Genomic DNA, 17,618 nt, shown 5'->3' with positions numbered 1-17,618 from the left:
GATCCTAGCACTCTGGTTGGCAATCTCTGAAGCAGCGGTGGCCTGCTGTTTGCACCCACTTCCGTTAAGTGCTGAAAGAGGTATTTCCCAGAGCAATCAAGCGGTGTGTTTATTGTTGTGACTATTTAATGCTAAGTAACTGGATATAAAGAGCCTTGTGCCAAAGTTTGGATCCAGAAATTCATTAATTCATGACCACTGCAAGCTACTCAACATAGCACCCATCCAAAAAGACACAAGCCTCCGTCTTCTCTGAGTTACTTGTGTGTTCATGGTTCATTCATGACTTTAAGTTCTCATAACCCATCCTAGGTAGAAATGAGAAAGTTGAAGCAATGCCCCACATCTATGTATCTCTGCCCCACCACACACACACACACACACACACACACACACACACGCACGCACGCACACACACATTCATCTTCTCTTGGAGTGCTGATGGAAACCTTGTAGGACACACACATACCTGTGTCAACCACTCAGCTGCTGGCCCACACTCCAGCCAGGGAGCAGAAGGCATTTCCTGTGCCCATCCCACAAGGGGCTCAAGGGAAGCTTCATGGGAGACTGTAGCCAGGGTCACAGGTTCACATTCTGGCTGTCGGAAGGAAGCGTAACTTTTTCATATAAGAATGGTGCCATTATTACAGTTAAGGCACCCTTTTCTCTTAGAGATTAGGGGTGTGTGTGTGTGTTGAGTTCTCCATTCATTCTGGGGCTCAGAAATCTAGAGGCTCTTATTCAAGTCTATAGGAGATATAGCAGGCAGAGACCCCAGCAAGTGGGCTTTTATGTAGCCATCAGCAGGTTCCTTGATGGTTTTATAGCTGTAACTGCTGTCTGTGCTGCTGAGTGGGAGTGACGAGCATTAGTTAAAATGAAAAAAAGTAAGCCAAGACATTAAGTGCTTGTTCGTCTCCGGCTTAAACAAGCCGCTTTGCCTGGAGCCCACCATCCTGCCCTTTTTTTTTTTTTTTTTTTTTTTGCTAGGTTAATAAAAACAAGAAGTGGCGTGAACTGGCAACCAACCTAAACGTTGGCACTTCAAGCAGCGCGGCCAGCTCCCTGAAAAAGCAATATATTCAGTACCTGTTTGCCTTTGAGTGCAAAATTGAGCGTGGGGAGGAGCCCCCGCCTGAAGTCTTCAGCACCGGGGATGCGAAGAAACAGCCCAAGCTCCAGCCGCCATCTCCTGGTGAGTGACAGCTACAGCTGGCCCCAGCAGAGTGGCCTTGGGACCAGGCTGAGCCAGAGCCCTAGAGCAGGAGAGGACCCACCCCGAGCAGAGCTCAACCACACAGAAGGATGGAGTGCTGCAGGGTGCTGCCTTCCTGCCAGACTTGGAAGGCGCCACTCCTCGCCTTCCCTCATCTCATCAGGGTAGACCTTAGACTCCTGAGCCATATACCTTTGTCTGTAATACAGGGATTTAAAATATCCCATCTCTCCGGATAGAGTAAACACCTTCATGAACCCATTCTGGTATTTTACAGTCTGAGTGGCGCCACCTTCAGGCCCAGTGACTGGCTTGCGCCACCTCTTCTGTCTGGGCCACTCCAGTCTGTACTTTGAAAACTAAAATCTGGACTTAGGTTCTGCTGTTTCCTGTCCGACGAGTTCTCACCTGAAAGGAATTCCTGCCAATGCTGCAGTAAAGGCCATTAGGTGCCGTGGGGACCCGGTATATAGGCAGCTCCTTCCAGCCTCCACCCACACAGTGGATGAGGTCACTCTTTGCAGCTCTCTTCTGGCCTTTGTCTCCCCCTTAGACTTCAAGTATGAAATTACCACATACTGTGAGCTGGCAAATCCAGTGTTAAAAACAGGGGCATTAGCCCCCCGCTTGGTTCTGCGTGGCAGCCTCACTCAGGTAAACCCTGTCATTTCTGGTTTCTGGTCACTGGTCCTCACAGATCTCATTTAAGGCTACTCACCTGCAGCATGGGTGGCACTCCTGCTGCTGCTATAGAAGGTGGGGCCCGTGTGTCACATGTCCTGTCGTGAGGCTAACTGGAAGCCCGTGTTGGCTGAGCATATACAGTGTGCTGGCATCTTCTGTATTGTTAGCATTCCCTGGATACAGGTGCAGTTTAGATGTGCCCAAGAAAGTAAGATAGACTCTTAAGAACGCACAGCTACACAGTGAGGCTGCAGGAGGCCTGTGTGGGGATACTTGGTCATATGCTGTTCACTGAACTCGCCCGATGCCTTAGCCTGGAAGGAAATGCCTTTGAAACAGACCCACTGTTTACATCAGAAGGCAGAGGGGAAATTCTGTTCACTTCTAATGATTCTCTGGTACTGTCGGCATCACAGAGCAGCCAGCGGTGTGCTGCCCTGACCATCCTTAGACAGAGGTCCAGTTCCAAGAAGGAACCCTCCTTGACAGCCTCACCCTTAATGATCCCAAACATTGACCATTCAGGGCATACCTGAGCACAGTACAGGCTAATTTTAAAAAACATACATTACATTCAGTTCACAGACTGAAAAAATTGGTCTGTGAACAGCCCTGAACTGTTCTTCCAAAATAACACCCCTGTGGGGTGCAGGGTCCAAAGCAGTGATGTCTGCAAAGATCTAAAGACACGTTTATTTGTCAGGAAAGAACCTCTGTCCCTGAATGGCTTGCACTTGTGTGTGGAGAATAGCTCTCCCAGCATGCCACAGCCTCAGAACAGGAAGCCCTGCAGAGGGACAGATCCTGCAGAAAGTGGAGGCCTGCTCTCTGAACAGCCAGCGCTTTCCTTTCCCAAGCTTAGAACAGCTGCCTTTATGGCAGCATTATCATTTTAACTGCACAAAGGAGCTTGGCGTGAAAGTACATGTCTTGGTCCAGACGTAGCTAAGGTCCTGCTGTGACGTGGGATATAGGAGCCAAGCTTCCTGGTGTTGACTGTGAAGTCAGTGTCCATTCCAGAGATACCATGCATTGTGCTCTGGGCCACACAGACCATCCAGGGGCAGAAAGCAGCAGCATCCCTGTAGCCCATAGCCAGGTTTATGCAACCGCCCTGCGTGCACCAGACAGCCTCCCTGGCTCCAAGCCCTTCCTTCAGATTGTTGGAGAGAGTTATTCCTGTGTGGAGATGTTTTCTTGGTCTCTTTTAACATGTAACTTTTAAAGCTAATTTTCAGTTAAACCTTTCTTACCAGCACATCAAGACAAACTAAATCAAAAGATTTCTAATGACTATTCTAGATTTTTTCTTCCAGCCTTCACTGAATCACATGTTCCTATATCATGTGTCTTTGTTCTGAGAGGGTTCCACTCTTTTTTGTATCTCCAGCCAGTCTGGATTTGCTATGGCTTTATGAATCTAAAGTTGAGTTCAGTCAAGCCTTTGAGGCTTGTCCTGATTCATGTCTGCAGTACTCCCTACAGGCAGGCACTCTGCAGACAGATGTACCCCATGAGTTCTGTCAGAGCGTCTGCATCCCTAAGGTTCTATGGGATGCTGACCCTGAACTTCTCCAAGTTAGTGGAGAAGTTTAGTCAACAGCAGTTGTCCCCAACAGACTTGGGGAACTGGTGCTGAGTGGGGCAGGCACAGACAAGGAAACTCCATTCAGCTAGTAAGTTTGTAACCCAAAACCCATCCATCTTTGCTGGCAGGTGGCTGACTGCATTTTTATTATTAGCTGACAAGTGATGTCACAAAACCTGTCGTGCTTCCAACTAGGAAATCCTCAGAGGAAGATAAATGAGAACGCTGTGGTATAAGCAAAGGTGCCCTCCGGTTGACCTCCAGTCACCAGACCTGGGTCACATGGGCTGTTCCCCCTGGTACCCACACCCCTCCCTCGGGCACTGGGGCACCAGGTTCATGCTGTGTAAATTATCTTCCCAGCCAGGAGCCCTGGCTGTTCCTGTCTAAGTGTGTGAATGTACTTAACCTCCAGTAACCTTTCCATTGTTTACTTTAGAGTATACATTCATAGCTTCTGGCAAAAGGTAGGGATGTCCTAGAGAGCCAGCTAGCCTCCTCTGCTAGTGGAATTGCAAGAGGGTGTACTCAGGTTTGTTTTTTTTTTTTTTTTTTTTTTTTTTTCCCTGAAAGTAAAGGAAAAACACTGCAAGAAAGGAGGAATTTTCTTTTTTTTTTTTTATTTTTTTTTTATTAGCTATAACTGTGAATACTTTGTAAGTAAGGTCATTCTAAAATCACAGCAGCCTTTGAGCAACATTTCCAAGGAGTCAGCCTGACTCAGAAACAAGTCCCTTCTCCTCCTCTGCAGTCTGGGGCTAATGGGACAGGTGGATTACCTGTGCTACAGAAGGCTCCTTGCTCACTCACTGCAGTTTTCCCTCTTTGTGCACATTTCCAGAGTCTTCAGTGTCTGTTAGCTGCTCTGCCTCCATGGGTAGGTAGTCTGCTACATGCCTGAAGCCATCCCTAAGTCTCCATGAGCTCCACGGACACAGTGGGCTGCCACTCAGGCCACAGGGACTGGGCAGCCTCTGACAGACAACACTTGTACATAGCTATGCTTTCTTTCTAAGGACAAGTTGTCAGGTCCAAAGAAAACCCGTTTCCTGCACTCCAAAAGGTATCCATATATCCAGAGATGAGCTCAAGCTGGACTGTAGGCTGTCTGATGGTTAGATAAAAACCTGGTCCTATCTAACAGAAGGAACTGTTCCCTTACCTCTAGCAGGACAAATGGCTACCTTTTGTTACATACCAAAGCATGTGCCTGGCCTCAGGCTCCCTCAGTATCCCAGTACCTGTTCTACATTTCAAAGTCCACACTAGCATGCTGCTAGCATGCTGTCTCCCCAGGTTCCCTCCACTTACATATTCTTGTTCTTTCTATAATGGCAAGGTTTGCCTTGCCCTGGCTAGTCTCACTATGCTCGCTCTAGTCTCTATCTCTTGCTGTTCTCCTTTCTCACAGATAGCCCTGGCCACGTCCACTCGGCTGGCCATGGTCAGTCTACTTTCTCTCTTTGCTCTGGATTCTTCCAGGTGACTCTGGCCACGCTCTCATATCTACAATAAAAAACACATAAAAATAGAATCACAGAGTTCCTGTGGGTAGTTTCTTTACTGTGCCCCTCAAATATATAGGCAACATCCACCTTTCCCATTTCTGATCCCTTCATTAAGTAATGGCTTGGAACGTGCTTAACGTCCATTTTCTCTGACATAAACAAACATTGGAGTGAGGCCGGACCTCCACCCACAGGAAAACAAGTGATGTTTCCTAAGCTAGCAGTCTGCAGAGTTTTCCGTCCCAGATAGTTGTGCAGGTGCCTGCGCACGAGGCTGTGTGGGCTGTGTCATTTTGCTGCTCTGAGTTCACCTGTTGAAAAGAGCCCAGATAGCCGGGCAGTGGTGGGGCACGCCTTTAATCCCAGCACTTGGGAGGCAGAGGCAGGCGGATTTCTGAGTTCGAGGCCAGCCTTGTCTACAGAGTAAGTTCCAGGACAGCCAGGGCTACACAGAGAAACCCTGTCTCGAAGAAAAAAAGAAAGAAAGAAGGAAGGAAGGAAGGAAGGAAGGAAGGAAGGAAGGAAGGAAGGAAGGAAAGATGGATGGAAGGAAAGAAAGATGGATGGAAGGAAAGAAAGAAAGAAAGAAAGAAAGAAAGAAAGAAAGAAAGAAAGAAAGAAAGAAAGAAAAGAGCCAGGATGTATTAGACATGGATCTATCCGGTATGCTCCTGTCTAATCAATACATGGAACCACCATCTGTTGAACATCTAACACACTAAAGACTGATACAGTAGGAGCTCTTGAGATATTTTGGTTTTCCTATAAATCAAGGTTAATTAATCCCATGTGAGCTTTGAAAGGGGCTCATGTCTGAGTGCTATTATTCTGAAGTAATTATGGTTGAACCTGAGTCCTGGAATTCTGACAGCAGCATCTGAGAGCTACAAGCCAGCATGATGTGTATTTATAATAACAGATCTGAGTTATAGCTCGAATGACAGTGTTTTTTAATGATTGGGCATAGATATCCAGTTGTTGAAGAGATATTAAAATATTGTAAGGTGCCTTGTTAACCTCCGTAAGCAGTTTTCAACTGCAGACATTCCCACTGCTGAAGAACCCGTGTTCTGAAGGTCTGCATTACAGCTCACCAACTTGAAACGCCAGAATTTTTATTCTGTCTCTTCTCTATTTACATTTAGAGTATATCCAACAATACCAAGTTAAACAATTTTCTGCCTAAAGCCTTCTTTTTCTTAGACTCCTTTCCCTGGGATAAATACCCCAGGAAGCAATTACCCAGTCAGACATGTAACTATGTGTTATGGCTCACAGATGAAGTATGTTTCTAAATCGGTTATTCAGAAAATTCCTTCCCTGGGTGATGAGGGCAGAACCCAGTGTACAGTGTTTGCCTCATTCGTGTGAAGGCCGTGCTTCAGTGCTGGTGTCGCACCCCTGTGCTGGTGCATGCTCACCGTCTTCCTCCCCAGTCTTGGTCTCTCACTCTGTCATTTTCTGAACAGCGTATACATGACTGATTTTACTAAATTATTGCTATGATTCCAGCAATGTCTTACTTTTAGTCCTTTCATATACATGGCTACCGAAAATTAGCTTACTCAATAACACTAGCTCTTCCCCTTACTTTCCCTTGACCACTGCTAGCTAACTCAGGATCCTTACAAGGCCCACAGACTCCACAGTCAACTGGCAGCAATTCAATGGCTGAGGTTCCAGGTGACCTGAAGCCACCAACTCCAGCCTCTACCCCTCACGGACAGATGACCCCCATGCAAAGCGGAAGGTATGTTCTGAGGGCTCTTGAGATGTCAAGTCAAGTTTTGTTTTGTTTTTGGAGCAGACTTAATAGAAAAAGATTAATTCTTCCCTGGTTAGTTTTTAAATGCTTATTACTGTTCTTTTTGGCATGTAATTTCCTTTGGGTGATTTTACATTCACCAGTCACAAGCGTGACTTATTTCCTGAGCTCCACGGGTATCTAGTGTCACAGTATCGCTCAGCTTTCACCCTCTGTGTCTCTCAGAAACAGTACAGTGAGTGTACATGACCCATTCTCCGATGTGAGTGATTCAGCATATCCAAAACGGAACTCCATGACTCCAAATGCCCCGTACCAGCAGGGCATGGGCATGCCAGACATGATGGGCAGAATGCCCTATGAACCCAACAAGGACCCTTTCAGTGGAATGAGAAAAGGTATGTGGAGGGGAGTTTCTGCGTGGGCGTTGTCCAGGAGGCTTCCTTCTTCCCGCTGCCTGGCAACCTGTTCACCTCTTCAGTTGGGATGGTTCTAAGCACTTGCCTTGTAGTGACACAGCCTCCTTCCTTGCTTAAGCTAGAGTCTTAGGAAAACCCATGGCCACTCTGAGTCTGACTTGCCTCCCAGAAATGGTGAAAGCAGTAGGGCTGGCCTCATGTATTGTAAGGATTGAGTCCACACACAGGAAGCCAGTAGAATGGTGGACAGCTGTGATCCGGAAGCACCCACTGGCTGCCATGATCTACATGGTGTAAACACCAACAGGGCACAGTGCTGGGTACAAAGTAGTGCTCTTACAATCATGGTTCTTACGTTAACAGACATAAGAGGGCAATACAGTAAAGACCATGGGGGTGGGAGCCAGCAGACGGACAGGAAGGCGGGCAACTAGCAGTGATTTTATACGAGTGCATTGGAGGAAGGCAAAGGCCCTGCAGATTAGTGTGTCACAAGAACAGAAGCAGGGACGGCAGCTCTCCATGGAGACCTACAGAGTTTGGAAGAGGGCACCCTAGCAAGGGATTGCTGGGCCTCTTTAAGGAAGGGGCACACAGGCTGAGTGCATCAGTTGCCAGGGGGCAGGGCCCTTCAACTGACTGACTGGCACATTCATGAGTTTGAGTTTTCACCAGCTGAGAAATGTTATCTAGGGAAACTGCATGATTTGGCTTTTGTAAGTAGGTTCCTGAGTAGCTGGTAGTCTCCAGGTGTGCTCTGAAAAAGATAAAGAGGTTCATGGCAGTGCTGGAGAGATGGCTCACCAGGTAAGAGCAGCGGCTGCTCTTCCAGAGAACCTGGGTTCAGTTTCCAGTACCCACATGGCACCTCACGACTGTCTGTAATCCAGCTCCAACTGATTTGACACCATCACACAGACATACATGCAGGCAAGACACCAGTGCACGTCAAATAAAAATAAAGAAATCTTAAAAAAAAAAAAAAAAAAAAAAAAAAAAACATGAAGCAATGATAACAGGTGAGCCAGAGATGCCAGACTGGAGCCAGATAGTAGCAGTGGAGAGAAGCCCACTGTGTCTTTGAGGGGTGGTGAGTGAGTGGAGACTGAATAGTTGTTCATGGCTGGTTGGAAAAGGGCCAGAACAGCAGCAAACACAGTGTCTTGAGCATCTGTGGAGGCGGGGGAAGTCAATAGGCTGTTCTGGAGCTGGGCTGAGGCCGGCCTTCAGTGTGCATCTGTAGCAGTGGGATCTACCTGCCTCTGTCTCCCCAAGTGCTTGGGTTAAAAGCATGAACCACCACAACAGCTATGAGTTTTATGATATCCAGGAGTGGAGAGATACATAAAGCCCCAGCTTGGTTTTGATGAGTATTATGGGCTATAAAAACAAAAAGGAGGAATCTCGGCATTTTTAGCACTGGGTACATACTTGTAAGAGAATGAGATGAATAATATTTCAGATGTATTTCAGTTAACAGTTACATAAAGCAAGATGATCTGTAATTTTTTTCTCTCAAGAGTCTCAGAGTTAGTTCTGAGTAAAGATTTCCAGAATGGGAGATAAGTCCAGAAGCCTCCTGGGTGTTAAAAGTAGCTAGGTTTCTGTGGTGTGAGAGTGATTGGGGTCCATATTCTACCTGTCTTAGGGTCTTACTGCTGTGAAGAGACTCCATGACATCACAGCAATTCTTTTAAAGGACAACATTTCATTGGGGCTGGCTTACAGGTTCAGAGGCTCAGTCCATTATCAACATGGCAGGAAACATAGCAACATGCAGGCAGACACAGTGTTGGAGAAAGGAGCTGAGAGTTCTTGATCCACAGGCAGCAGCAGGAAACTGTCAGACCATCTGTGATAGCCTGCCCCACAATAGCATGCTTCCTCCAGCAAAGCCTCACGTCCTAATAGTCGCACTCCCGTGAGCAAAGCATTCATGGATTTGTGAGGACCACACCACACTACCTTTAGACTAAAAAAATAACAACATGGAAAAATTAATGATTTAATTAATTTATTTGGGGGGTGGGCCTCCGAATCTCAGCCATTCCGCCATTCCGTTTCTGCTGAGCCAGTTGTGCTGTACAACAGCTACAGGATGCATCTCCTTCCCTCATGCCTGCAATCTCTACTAGGGATGAATTTGAGAAGCTGAACCACAACCATGAATTCAAATCTCCAGCACCCACATAAAAGCTGGGTTGTGGATATTCCCACAGCTCCAGTGCTATGGGAGCCTAGACAGGAGGAATTTTAGTTTGCTAGATAGCCAGCCTGGCCCAGTATATGAGCCCCACATCCAATAAGAAAGGCCTCATCTCAAAGGTAAGGTGGAGAAGACTGGAGGAAGATTGCAACACCATGTGGCCTCTGTGTGTGCATCTGCGCGCACACACACAGCACAAAATGACTTTGGCAGGCAGGGGAACACGTAGAGGCTGGGGTTGTGAGATGGTAGATAGAGAGGATGTGTCATAGATACATAGCAGGCCCTTGTGTTTCAGCTCGCCCGCCACCTCAGAGCACTGGGACAGTTATGTCCACAGAAAACATTTTCTTACAGCTCTAATTAGTTGTAAATAAAGTTGTTCACTTTTCAAGTTGTTCATTGGTCTATGAATTTAGATCAATGTCTATGGAAACCACTGTTGCTGCAGTAACACCAGCAGCTGGTTGGTCCTGGTGTCACCATCACTGGCCTGTGACTCAGTGGTGCAGCGAGTCAGCCTAGTCTGAGATCCCTTACCCCATGAAGCTGGCCTTGCCTGCTGCCCACCACCTGCCTCAGAGCACATGATCTCAGACTAGGCTGCCTCTCTGAAGCTCTGACCATGGTACCCAGTGTGTCTGACTCTGTTGCTATCCATATACATAGCTATGCTTAAATCTTTTCCTAGACCCTGGTGCCGTAGCTGGCTCTTTCTCCTATTTAGCGCCTGCACGGTTGTGTGTGGCCGTTGAGACAGTGTTCCCATGAGATGGACTCCTAGGTTTATTGAGTTAAAGATGGGAATGAAGTTCCTCTGTCATCTTGTAATGTATAACAAAACTCGACTGTGTCTCATGGCTGTATTGTCAGGGGCCTCTGGGATGTCTGATGTCAGCAGAGTCTTTACTGGAGACCCAGCTGAAGTCTGGGACCGTTCTGTGTGGTTTCTAGGGTGCCCTTGCCATGGAAGGTGAAATCCAAGATCCAAGATAAACCCTGTTGCAAGCTTGGGCAAGTGCTTGCTGAAGTCAGTTTTCCCAAGCCTGTTGGTCAACACTAGCCATGTTGCCCAGCCCAACATCATTATGGGAGGGAACAGCGTGGGCTGTGACTGCAAGTAGATGTGTTTCTGTGTGTGTCAGGGAATGGCTGCCTGCAGCAGGTATGAGCAGAAGATGCAGCAGTTAAATGCACTGCCGGGAGTGTGGGGTGTGGGGCCCTGCTTACTGATCTGATTCTCACAGCCAACTCATCATCTGCCAACCAAATCGTAACTTACATTTTTGTAATTTTCAGTAAGGCCACGGGTCTATCACATGTTGAGTGAAGGTTTAGTTTCCTTTTTCTGCAAACATGATTTTCATAATTCTGATATAGTATCTACTTTCTGTTGGTTTTTTTTTTTTTTTTTTTTTTTTTAAGGAACTCCGTGGATTAGAGAATTACACTACTTAACTTTAATCATGCCGCTTGACTTCTGTCTATCTCTGTTGTCTGTCTATATCTTTCCATTACAAAATGGAAAGTAATCTCAAAACTGGTTCTACCACAATGTGAGATCAGACACAGAGAAGGTGGCAAAGTCTGATATTCCTGCATTGGCCTCAACCCTTTATCTGGTCCACAGTGTGACAGCACTGACTCAGAAGGCTTCAGGTGGCACAAGTATCTGGACTTACTTCCGTTTTCTTCAGGCTCTAAGCTGATGCTCACTTGCATGTGCATCCTTACTGGTGGTCTGCTTTTGGCTAGAAATAAGTCACAGCTCATCCCATCTTCAGCTGTTCTTTTTAACTGTGTGCACATACGTACGTGCACATGAATGTGGGTGCCTCCAAAGGCCAGGAGGGGGCCTCAGGTCCCCTGGAGCTAGAGTTACAGGCAGTAGTGAAGCACTAGCCAATGTAAATGCTGGGAAGTGAACTCGGATCCTGCAAGTGCTCTTAACCACTGAGCCATCTCTCCAGCCCCTTGAGCTGTTGTGAATGTACCATTCATGTTGAGGTTTTCTAGCTTCTCTGTAGAAGGTTGGAAACCAATTTCAATGCATATTTCCTGTCTTGTTTACAACCTCTTCATGAGCTGATGTCAACTCGTTCTACAAACAGTAGTTAACACAAACATTCGTAGCTTTTCCATGAGCTTCCGTGTTGCTGTGTGCGAGGTGACCAGACTACACCTCTGACAGCAGAGATGGAGGCTCTCTGTGGGCTCAGTAGGCGCTGCAGGGTGGTCTTGGGCCTCTGCTCTCAGTCTCACACAAAACCAAAGCCAGGACTCAGCTTCTGAGTTGCAGGTCCCCTTCAGGTTCATTCAGGTGGTTGGCAGAATTCATTCCCTTGTCTCTCAAGGTTATAGGGCCAAGGCGACTATCACAGTGTTGGCTGTTCTCTGTCCACCCTTTGTAATGTGCCTCTTTCCATAACAAGGCCAATAGGAGAGTGTCAGATGGGCTTCATCTTTAGCTTTCAGCCCAGACTTGAAGGGTTGCTTGAATTTTCACCTTGGGTGAATGAATGCACAGTCATTGTAACCGTCACCACATCTGTGACTCTCCCTTGCCGTGCAACATACCATAATCATGGAGCCACAGTCTAGCCTGTGTCTGCGTCCTGCCAGATCAGAGGTCTTGCAGAGCAGACAGCAGGGATACAGGTATCTGTGGGAGCATATTGGGATTCTGTTCCCTGGGGCAGATTCTATATCCTTTCATTAGGATTGTGGTGTGCCGTGTAAGATTGAGACCACTGAAGTCACTGGAAGGGATATATAGGCCTTTGGGCTTTTGGAAATTGCTCAGTCTGTGCTTTTTATTTCAAATATCACAGTGCCTGGAAGTAGTGAGCCCTTTATGACACAAGGACAGGTGCCCAACAGCAGCATGCAGGACATGTACAACCAGAGCCCCTCCGGCGCCATGTCCAATCTGGGCATGGGACAACGACAGCAATTTCCCTATGGAACCAGTTATGACCGAAGGTAAGTGGTTTGGTTTTTTTGTGGGTTTTTATTTATTATCATTATTATTATTATTATTATTATTATTATTATTATTATTATTATTATTATTTATTAATGAAGCTGGGATAATTTACCAAAAACTGCTTTCCTCAGATACATATTTCTGAGCCCTTGTGGCTGAGCTTCCAGTAACAACACAGGGGGTAACCTTCTTTGTAGCCACTACTGACGACCAGGCAGTGTCCAGTGGCTACTTACAGTGAGTGGCCTCAGCCAGACCATGAAGAACTTGGTCTCAGACGGTCCATGGCTGTTATTTCTAAGCAGGTGTTCAGCGGCATACCTCGGGTCAGATATTCCGACTGTGGTGGGCCACTCTTCCCTCAGAACTCGGGAGAACACGACACACTGTGCCAGTCCACCCAGCACCAGACTCCTAAGCTTTTCAGTGCTAGGCCTCCTCCCTGTACTCCTGGAGGATGGTATTTAGACTATCACGCTTGTCTCTCGGGCCGTGAGTTCTGGACCAAGAGTGTATTTTGCTAACACACGACTCTAAGGAAGCCCACCATTCAGATACACAGGAGCCTCTCTAAGGAAGCCACTTTGATACCCACGTGGCAGGTCAGGCCACAGGATCACTCCTAAACTGTATTTTGGTCAGAAGACAGTTGTCACAAGAAGGCCATCGGTGGCAGGGCTTCCTTTGTGAAGAGATTCTTCACCCATGCCCCTGGCTGACACCAAAGGCCTCTTGTACTGGTGGATTCTCTGCTTCTCTAATGAGACAGATGCTTAGACCAGGCTTCCAGTGTGGTATTTGTGGTTTATAAAGAAAAAGCATGAAGCATATGAGAAGAAAGCCCTTGTCCTCTCTGTGGTGAAGGGAAAGGCTGGCTGGATCCCTTTCCTCCATGGTCCTGGGCAGTCTGGCCACACCAAGGCCCTCTTACCAGGTAGAACCCAGGGAGGGACAGTGAGTGTGATTGATTTGATTCTGAGGGGTAAGTGTAAGAGGTCACAAGTCAGGCGTCTTCTGGAGCCAGTGCAGCATCACTGGTAACCAGGGTGACGGATGAGTCTCAGTATTCTGTGGTTTGGCTTTTCCTCCTATGTTCACCACATGTGATGGATATCTGTCGGTATTCCCAGCTTTCCCTGAACCAGCGCAGATGCATGATGCGTGGGATGAGGGTTAAGTTCAGCCATTGTGGACCCCTAGTCCAAAGAATAGGGCTTCAGTTGGGTTGGGTTGGGTTTTAGGATCCAGTAAGAGCCAGTGTTTTGTTTTCCAATGAGATTAGGCAGTTGTACAAGGACAGACACCCTGGGGAATCTTCGTGCTCTCCTGCTGAGGGCCTCCCTTTGGCTCACCTGTGTCAGAGCAATCTTCTGAAAATGCTACTGTCTTAAGTTTTATCTTTATCAGTTATATTTCTTTTCTTTAAACTTCCTCCTAGAGTCTTTTCCTATCTATTTGCATAATCTAACTTTTTCCTGTTTTCTTGATTACATTAATAATATATCCAATCCAGTTACTCTCCCCTTCTACAGAATTCAGTATTTCTAACTTAAACTAGTTTACTTTCAAAGTTCAAGATCTAGCATCCTTAAACATGTTAATTTTTGTGAGAGCAATTGAAAATGACCACTATCTGTTTCTGTGCAAGGATTTAATAGGAGTTATCTTGTCAATGTTAGCATCCTCTTCCAAACCCTCTGTAATCAGGAATTTAGAAATGTTGACCATCCCTCTGGCTGGAGGATAGCTTTTTAATTTTTATTTTATGTGCATTGGTATGTCTCTGTGAGAGTGTCAGATCTTGGAGTTACAGATGTTGTGAGCTGCCACGTGGGTATTGGGAATTGAACCTGGTCCTCTGGAAAAGCAGTCAGTGTTCTTAACCGCTGAACCATCTATCTCTTCATTCCCCATGAAGTATAACTTTAAACACTGTGTCCTCAGTAAGGAAGCAGAAGATGGAAGCGTCACCCATATTCTGATACTTATGGAAATGCTGCTTCTGAACCTCTCTCTGTCTTTTCTTGCTTCTCGCTCCCATGACAACACCCTGTGGCTCTTGCTGGTGGAAGCTTCAGGGGATGGGTGGGGCTTCCGCCTCAAAGGAAGCAGCCACAGCCTGGACAAGCACACACAAGGCCCTGCCTGTCCAACCGGTATCCCTCTGACACTGATTAGCAACCGCCTGAACTGGGGGTTTGGCTCATCTCCTCAGATGGGTGTCACCATCCCTGCAAGAAGCTGGAGTGCAGCTGTGGCCTCCTGTGCTGTTCAGACTGGTGTGTGTGGAGAGAAGGCAGACAGGGCCTTGGGTAGAGCTTCTAGAAATGGGCTGTTTGTGTCTGTGCCTGCCTCAAGGCCTGGGTAAACTAAGCTTTCTTTGAATACTTTGCTCTAGGCATGAGGCTTACGGGCAGCAGTACCCAGGCCAAGGCCCTCCCACAGGACAGCCGCCGTATGGAGGACACCAGCCCGGCCTGTACCCACAGCAGCCGGTGAGTTGGCCAGCGGGTGTGGGCCTGGATCCCTTTTGTCAGGTGGAGGCTGAAACTGAAGTCTTTTTTGTGAAGATTTGGGGAGGGCTAACAAAAGTCATACACTTTACTGAATAGTCAGAGTAGGTTTAGCTAGAAAGTACTCCTGGGATTTCGAACTCAGAAAGTTAAAAACAGCTCTTGACAGGCAGTATTCTAGGATATATGAGCATGCTTGACACGTGTCTGTGGCCACCCTCCCCTCCTGTGCCCACAGGTTCCAGATCCATGAGCTAACCTCAGGTCAAAAGGCAAGTGTACAGAGCATGCGCGTGTCCCTCACTGCTACCGTGTCAACAAGGAGGGCACAGCCATTGGGTAGCATCCACTGATATTATAGGATGTTTCTGAAATGCTATGTAGCTGCTGTAGCAAGCCCCAGCCTTCTTCACCAAGGGACTTGAATGTTCGTTCGTGGATATGGCCCAGAGGGGTCCTGGAGCTAGTCTCTGCAGATGCCCAAGGACTGCTGTGGACTGCTGTTTAGTAAGTGCACTGTAGAACAGAAGTGCACCACACTTCAGAGAAAACAGTAAAACTCGGACTGCTGTAGGCCACAACGGAAGCTGGCTCCTTAGGATAAGGTTAATGCTGCACATTTTGGTGGCAGTGTTCTAGTTGCTGCAAAGCCAACCACCCTTTAAAGTGTACTCCCTAATACTCCCTCATTTTTTTCTTTAAAATGATCAGTTAATGGCATATTTTGTAATAGGCTAGTTCATGCTGGCATCCTTTCAGCTGAATCTTGTAAAACCCAACCTTGCAGAAGTCATGCTGCCCCTAAGACTGGAACTCCTCCTTAGGGTCCAGCTGTTTTGGAACAAGTTTTCTCATCTGGAATCTGTCACCAAAAAAAAAAAAGGCTTTTTTTTTTTTTTGAATTTTTCAATCACAAAGTCATCGTGTACCCCCTCAGCCTCTCTCCCACCCACCTGTGGGCACTAGTAAGAGAGTCTTCAGGGTAGAACTGAGCAGAAGGAGTTGTGTGGAGAAGCCAGTAAGGGTTTCAAGGAGAACGGGGCACAAGCCAAGACAGAGACAGCAGGTGTCATAGGCCAGGAGCTGTGTCAGCATAGAGGCTGCCATCTACTGAGGTCTAGGGTCCCTTTAGCCCGGAACCTCCCAGAATGGCCCTGAAATATCCAGTTTACTTCCATGAGTCAGAGCAGCCTGGTTCCTAGGGTACTCTCGGTTCCATCTGTCCACGTGTGCTAACATGGTGGCCACCTGTCTGCGTGTGCTAACATGGTGGCCATCTGTCCGCGTGTGCTAACGTGGTGGCCATCTGTCCGCGTGTGCTAACGTGGTGGCCACCTGTCCGCGTGTGCTAACGTGGTGGCCACCTGTCCGCGTGTGCTAACGTGGTGGCCATCTATCCGCGTGTGCTAACGTGGTGGCCATCTGTCCGCGTGTGCTAACGTGGTGGCCATCTGTCCGCGTGTGCTAACGTGGTGGTCATCTGTCCGCGTGTGCTAACGTGGTGGTCATCTGTCCACGTGTGCTAACATGGTGGTCAGCCATGCCATACTGTTCCTGTGTGGCCCAAGGAGAAGGGTCACAGAAAATTTCTTACTCGTGAAAACAAAGCTGGGCACACCTCCTTAGAGTGTGTGGCAATACTGAAATACAAGTCTAAATTGTTAGTGCTTGTCGGTACATAGGAGCGTCCCATATCCGTTTTGAAATGAACATTCTACCCAGTAATAACTATTTTGCATAATTTGAGTGTATATGATTATACCTCTAAGAGAACATGAGTATGATTTGTCTTTATATGAATTTCAGAATTACAAACGCCATATGGATGGCATGTATGGGCCTCCAGCCAAGCGGCACGAGGGAGACATGTACAGCATGCAGTATGGCAGCCAGCAGCAGGAGATGTATAGCCAGTACGGAGGCTCCTACTCTGGCCCGGACAGAAGGCCCATCCAGGGACAGTATCCCTACCCCTACAACAGAGAAAGGATGCAGGGCCCAGGCCAGATGCAGCCACATGGAATCCCACCTCAGATGATGGGTGGCCCCATGCAGTCATCCTCCAGTGAGGGGCCTCAGCAGAATATGTGGGCTGCACGCAACGATATGCCTTATCCCTACCAGAACAGGCAAGGCCCAGGCGGCCCTGCACAGGCACCCCCTTACCCAGGCATGAACCGCACAGATGACATGATGGTACCTGATCAGAGGATCAATCACGAGAGCCAGTGGCCTTCTCATGTCAGCCAGCGCCAGCCTTACATGTCATCTTCGGCCTCCATGCAGCCCATCACACGCCCACCTCAGTCATCCTACCAGACGCCACCATCACTGCCAAACCACATCTCCAGGGCTCCCAGCCCCGCCTCCTTCCAGCGCTCCCTGGAGAGTCGCATGTCTCCAAGCAAGTCTCCCTTCCTGCCCTCCATGAAGATGCAGAAGGTCATGCCTACAGTCCCCGCCTCCCAGGTCACTGGACCACCCCCACAGCCACCGCCAATCAGAAGGGAGATTACCTTTCCTCCTGGCTCTGTAGAAGCATCACAGCCAGTCCTGAAACAAAGGCGAAAGATTACCTCAAAAGATATTGGTAAGAATTTGAAAGAATTGGTTTTTGCAATCTAGAACTTTTAATTTAGACATAATTCCCATCTATCACAATTGGATGAGAATCTCAATAATACAGATTACCAGGCTAGTTATATACGGGGGCATTGGTTAGAAGCCACT

The 17,618-nt window shown here is 47.5% G+C and overlaps 1 protein-coding gene across 7 annotated transcripts in view; it reads left to right on the top strand.

Annotated features, from left to right (window-relative positions):
* Positions 1-17,618, top strand: part of Arid1b (AT-rich interaction domain 1B) — a 348,947-nt gene that overhangs the window by 324,224 nt on the left and 7,105 nt on the right. For all 7 annotated transcript variants that reach the window (XM_076926714.1, XM_076926712.1, XM_076926709.1 and 4 more), the window contains 6 exons: positions 994-1,198; positions 6,611-6,749; positions 6,990-7,162; positions 12,221-12,371; positions 14,774-14,870; positions 16,695-17,478. In XM_076926714.1, the coding sequence (XP_076782829.1) occupies positions 994-1,198; positions 6,611-6,749; positions 6,990-7,162; positions 12,221-12,371; positions 14,774-14,870; positions 16,695-17,478 (1,549 nt within the window). The remainder of the gene's footprint in view (positions 1-993; positions 1,199-6,610; positions 6,750-6,989; positions 7,163-12,220; positions 12,372-14,773; positions 14,871-16,694; positions 17,479-17,618) is intronic.

This window comes from Arvicanthis niloticus, chromosome 28 (assembly GCF_011762505.2).
Source record: "Arvicanthis niloticus isolate mArvNil1 chromosome 28, mArvNil1.pat.X, whole genome shotgun sequence".
Classification (NCBI taxonomy): Eukaryota; Metazoa; Chordata; class Mammalia; order Rodentia; family Muridae; genus Arvicanthis; species Arvicanthis niloticus.
This window is presented reverse-complemented; position numbering and strand designations above follow the sequence as displayed.